Source organism: Pelophylax lessonae, assembly GCF_965119305.1.
Source record: "Pelophylax lessonae genome assembly, chromosome: 5".
Taxonomy (NCBI): Eukaryota; Metazoa; Chordata; class Amphibia; order Anura; family Ranidae; genus Pelophylax; species Pelophylax lessonae.
The window spans coordinates 538,178,556-538,184,277 of record NC_138772.1 but is presented as its reverse complement, the minus strand read 5'-3'; the positions used below and the strand labels follow the sequence as shown (position 1 = coordinate 538,184,277).

Genomic DNA, 5,722 nt, shown 5'->3' with positions numbered 1-5,722 from the left:
TTCGTCTAAACACTGAAACATGTTTGCAAAGGATTTAGCGATTAGTGACTCTGCCGTCTTCACAATACTTTATTTTGTTTAATACAAGAGTTAAACTTTTAAGCAAACAGACTGAACAACACACTGCAAACTTCTCCATAAGGCTTTGTTATATCTACATTTCAACTTTCTAAAAGTAGATCATGGGAAGGGCTTTGGAATTAGCGGTATCTTAGCAACTGTCACAAAAAAGACTAATAGACGAAACATAACCAGAACATAAATCTATTACGAGCAAATCAATTTACCACTTATACGCTCGCTTTAATTGCCAAACAAATAAACAGACTAGCTTTAGGACTGGGACTCTTGCTATAAAATACTTTGAGAGAGAGAAGTTTTCAGATCAATGTTATCAACGCCACGATGAACACGGCTTTGTCAGCCTCATCGTTCTCTAGTTTTGGGCAGGGCTGGAAAAATCTTTCTGAAAAGACTTTAAGTGGGAAGGTCCAACGGAAGGTCAAGATCGAGGGCAAGGAGCTCTCCTGCCCTCCTTTGGAAGTCTTTCAATTCAAAGATTTGCAGATATTGAAGATGACTCCGGAGAGGGAGAACAACCTCTCTTTCCACATGAGTTTCATCCCAAAGGAAATACGGCTCTTGACAAACTTGACGGCCTTATATTTGGACACCAACGAGCTTGCAGAAATCCCACCAGAGATTGGGACTCTGAAGAACCTCCGGAGACTGACTTTGAGTAATAACTCTTTACGGGTTTTACCTGCAGAACTGGCCAAACTTCAAAATCTGCAGAGTTTGCACCTGGCCAATAATGGTTTTACAGACTTTCCGGTGGTGATTTGTCAGCTCCTAAACCTAACGTTTCTGGACATTAGCGACAATCGAATAGAAGCCATCCCGCCCAGCATTAAACAACTGAGAAAGCTGCAAACGTTTCTTCTGATGCTCAATTGTATCAAATTCCTCCCGGAGGAATTCTGCTGCCTAACCAAATTGTCTTGTCTGTGGCTGGGGAGCAATCAGCTGCAAGAACTTCCTGTGGATTTTGGAAATCTTATTATGTTGGACTGGGGACACAATTATTGCTCCTATAATTTGGAAGGAAATCCACTGCGGCGTCCTCCGATTGAAGTTTGCTCCAGGGGACCGAAAGAGATAAAGGAATATTTGGATTCACTTTATTGACTTTCACAGAAAGCATTGAGGAAATACATAGACAAGAGTTGTTTTACGTGCCAAAGGATTTGCATTTCTGCCCACCAAGTCCTGGTATTAAGAAAGGAGATATTATTTTTCTCTGCTGCAGTTAAACTGTAATTCACCTTCAAGTGGTGGTAAACTTCTGAATAAAAAAAAAGAAAATGTGGGCCCCCCGGGTGGTTTAAACACTTCCAGCCCAAGCCAATTCTGGCATTTCTATCCTACGTATAAAAATCAGCATTTTTTTTGCTAGAAAATTACTCAGAACCCCCAAACATTTTATTTATATTTTTATATATATATATATATATATATATATATATATATATATATATATATATATATATATTTTTAGCAGAGACCCTAGGGAAAAAAAATAGCGGTTGTTGCAATTTTTTATGTCACACGGTTTTTGTGCAGCAATTTTTAAAACGTGATTTTTTGGGGAAAAAAAACAATTTCATGAATTTAAAAAACAAAACACATTATGTGAAAGATGATGTTACACCCAGTAAATTAATACCTAACATGTCACACTTTAAAATTGCACACACTCATGGAAAGGCGCCAAACTTTGGTACTTAATCTCCATAGGAGACATCTTAAACATTTTTACAGGTTGCCAGTTTAGAATTACAAAGGAGGGCTTGTGCTAGAATCATTGCCCCCACTCTAACGTTTGACGATACCTCACATGTGTGGTTTGAATGCAGTTTAAAGGGCACGATCTAGGTATGCATTCACTTCTGCATGCAAGCATGAGGGGACGGGCGCTTTTTTTATTTATTTATTTTTTTAAACAATTTTTCTTTAATGGGAGAACAAAAAAAAGTAAGACTTGGTTGTAGATTAGTTTGACAATCATAGAAAGGAAGGCAAACAAGTAATGACATTTACATCGATCTGATGAAATAGTCTTACCCATAATATATCAACATGTAAATGTGTAAATACTCAAGGAGGGTAGTTTGGTTTAGTCACAGCGTATAAGTACAGTAACATTGTAAGTATTCTAAAAGAAAACATGGAGGATAAGGAATACTTTGGGGGCAAGACAGAGCGGAAAGAGACTGCAGACCACATTGCCATCAAGAAAGGACCTCACCTCTGTGGTCAGCAATCCAATCTTCCCATGCATCATAACTTGGGGACATTTTTTTTTTCTTATGGTTTATTTTAGTTTATTTTTTTTTAATTTTTACACTTTCCCTTTAATTTTTAAACCACTTTTATTCCTATTACAAGGAATGTAAACATCCCTTGAAAATGAAATAGGACATGCCAGGTCCTCTTTACAGAGAGATCTGGGGTCTATACGTCCCTACATCTCTTCTCTATGTTGGAAAGCCTGAGATAAAAAATAAAATAAAAAAAAATAGATTTCAGGCTTTCCAGCTAAAAAAAAGTCAGTGTTTACATCTGCCACTTCTGGAAGTGATGTCATGGCGAGGCTTACGGCACAGAGGGTCATAGAGATGGCCAGGGACCATCTGGTCCATGGCTAGCTCTATGGTAAGCTGCTGCCGACGGTGGATTTATCCTCCAGTTCCCCGATCACATGGGAGAGACCAGAGAAGCACCAGAGAGCGGAGGGGTAGCTGTAGGCATCATTCAGATATCACCAATTCAACCTAAGAACGTCATATGATGTCCACCTAAGGTTAAGTGGTTAAGCTATAGGCATCATTCAGATATCACCGATTCAACCTAAGGACGTCATATGATGTCCACCTAAGGTTAAGTGGTTAAGCTGCAAGCATCATTCAGATATCCCAACTTCAACCTAAGGACGTCATATGATGTCCACCTAAGGTTAGGTGGTTAAGCTATAGGCATCATTCAGATATCACCACTTCAACCTAAGGACGTCATATGATGTCCACCTAAGGTTAAGTGGTTAAGCTGCAGGCATCATTCAGATATCACCACTTCAACCTAAGGACATCATATGATGTCCACCTAAGGTTAAGTGGATAAGCCATAATGTGCTAGCATGCACCACATACTAGGACAATATGAGAGACTTAACCTTAAAATGAAGCCCTTTCCGAACTTCCATCTTCTCCCGGTCTTCCTTCTGAGTTTCTACTCTCTGGGCATTTGAATGGCAGTGCCGCCACGACGTGACGGTCACGGCACGGCACTCTGAATGGACGGCACACTCAGTGTGTTGTCAATTCAGAGCGCAATGGACATGCGCTGGCGACATCACTGACTGTTTCAAGCATGAATATCCCCTAAACAGTGCAGGTTTAGGAGAAATTCAGTGTACCTACAGGTAAGATTTATTATAAATTAAACAAAAAAATACCAATATAGCCCTAAAGTCCAATGAGTCTGTAAGAGCAAAGTAAAACCCCAACAAAATGAGTTGATCCTAAACAATCAGAATTGTGCATTCACCAAGGGAGGGGTTAACTCAGTGTGGTGTATGATGTGCCATGCTGCTCCGTCCACCAGCGGGATAACTGATAGACCTGAAGGAGGCCACACTCTCTGAAACGCCTTGTCATAACAACCTTAGTGTCAGATACCAGCTGGCACTGCTCGAGGATCACTTGGATGTGCATCTGGATCGAGTCTCCCGGGGATTGGAGGATCCTCGTTGTGTGTGGGTGGCTTACACTGTGAACTTTGGCTGTCAGCTTACCCTGGATCCAGCCTGGAGCCCTACACATGGGAGAGCCACTAAAGTTTCACATAGACGCGCTTGTTCTCTGAGTGTTTAGTGTTACTTTGTTATCTTTTAATTTTAAACAATAAACGGTGTTACACTGGGAGCCGGTGCGCTCTGTCTTTTCTATTTTAAGATTTTTTATAGGCTTAACTGTGTGTACAAGTCAAAAAGTGGACTTTACTACCGCTTTCAGTAAGATTTTCCAAAAATCCCCCTATGCAATTCCATATTTTTCTAAATTTACATCCGGCGCTCCTCCTGTTTCAATTGCTACATCTCCCCCAATTACATGTGCAGCTATGGGGGGACCTCTTCATTAAAACCTCTAGCCCCTCAATCCTCTGTCCTGCTGTTTTTAACCACTTCCCACCCAAGGACATGCCCGTACGTCCTTGGGTTTCAGTGATCATGCCAGGATGGTGGGTGCACCTACAGACATCATCCTGGTACCTTTATTTTCAGCCAGTGATTCTCTGCAAATCAGAAGTGATCTGAGTGGCTAATTAGCCACTCGATCACGTCTGCGGGTGGCGGAAGGGGGTCCCACCCCCCTCCCGCCGCCGTCACCTCTCCTGGGCTCTCCGGTCCCATCGCGGAGGCCAGGGGAGATGCGGCCAGGGGCATTTGCAGCCTGGGACAGAGATAGAGGAACTGACATCATTCCCCTCTCTCCATAACCCTGAAAACTGGGAGCGACGAGTATTTGTCAATTCCGGTTACGCTCCTTTGTTTACGTGGCCACCAGCGGCCAGAGAAGCAGCCAACTGGACCTATCTCAGTCTGATCGGCTGCATGGGGGGGCAGAGGAGAGATTTGGGGTCTTATAGACCCCAAATCTCTCCATAAAGAGGACCTCTCATGTTGTTCATCCCTTGTGATAGCAATAAAGTTTGTACAAAAAAACAAAAAACTTTTTAAAAAGTGTAAAGAATTGTTTGTATAAAAAAAACAATTTAAGCGCCCTTGTCCCACCGTGCTTATGCACAAATGTGAACGCATACGTTACTCCCGCATGCATATGTAAACGGTGATCGCACCACACATGTGAGGTATTGTCGCAAACATCAGAGCGAGAACAATAATTCTAGCACCAGACCTCCTGTGCCACTCTAAACTGGTAACCTGTAAAGGCGTTTAAAGTGTCGCGTACGGAGAATTTTAAGCACCGTAGTTTGCCGCCATTCCACTGGCAGACGCAATTTTAAAGCGTGACAGGTAAGATATCTATTTACTCGGTGTAACATCATCTTTCACATTTGCGGAGCTTGACTGGCCACTAGGGTGAGCACAGTTGTAATGTGTGGGGGATCAGGGGGCCCCCACAGCTGCACGTGTAATGGGAGGAAGGATAGCATTTGAAACAGGAGGATCACTGGTATGTACAATTCAGGGGGTATGGAATCTCACAAGGACAAAACCAAGCTAAACATGAACTTGCACTTTCACACCTTGCGGATCGCCCTATAGCAGATTTACTGCTATAGGGTGGCAGCTATGCACCGTATCACATGTATATACATAGCCCCTGTGACAGGAGTCGCTTTGGTTGGGGGGCCTGTGGAACCCAGCTTACCTTTGAGAGCTCTGGAAATCCATTTCCAGTTTCCCTGGCCCCTCTTATGTGTAAGTCACCCTGTGTGTGTCTATTAGGGGCACAGGGTGACCAAGAAAATGATGGACAACTGATCAATGGTCACTGAGAATATGGTTTGGATTACTTCAAATGGAACAGTAAAATTTATCCACAATATCCCTGAAGAAATCTATGATACATTAATTTCACTGTATCAGAATAATGGAACAATGTATGGAGCTTTGCCTCATAGACTATTGTAGGGTAGG

The 5,722-nt window shown here is 42.3% G+C and overlaps 1 protein-coding gene across 1 annotated transcript; it reads left to right on the top strand.

The window, feature by feature from the left end:
• The first annotated feature begins 402 nt into the window (after positions 1–402).
• On the top strand, positions 403–1,267 carry LOC309557073 (uncharacterized protein). The gene has a single exon (XM_082259677.1). It carries the CDS (start codon positions 406–408, stop codon positions 1,186–1,188), a length of 783 nt encoding a protein of 260 aa, XP_082115803.1. The 5' UTR covers positions 403–405; the 3' UTR covers positions 1,189–1,267.
• The last annotated feature ends 4,455 nt before the right edge of the window (positions 1,268–5,722 follow it).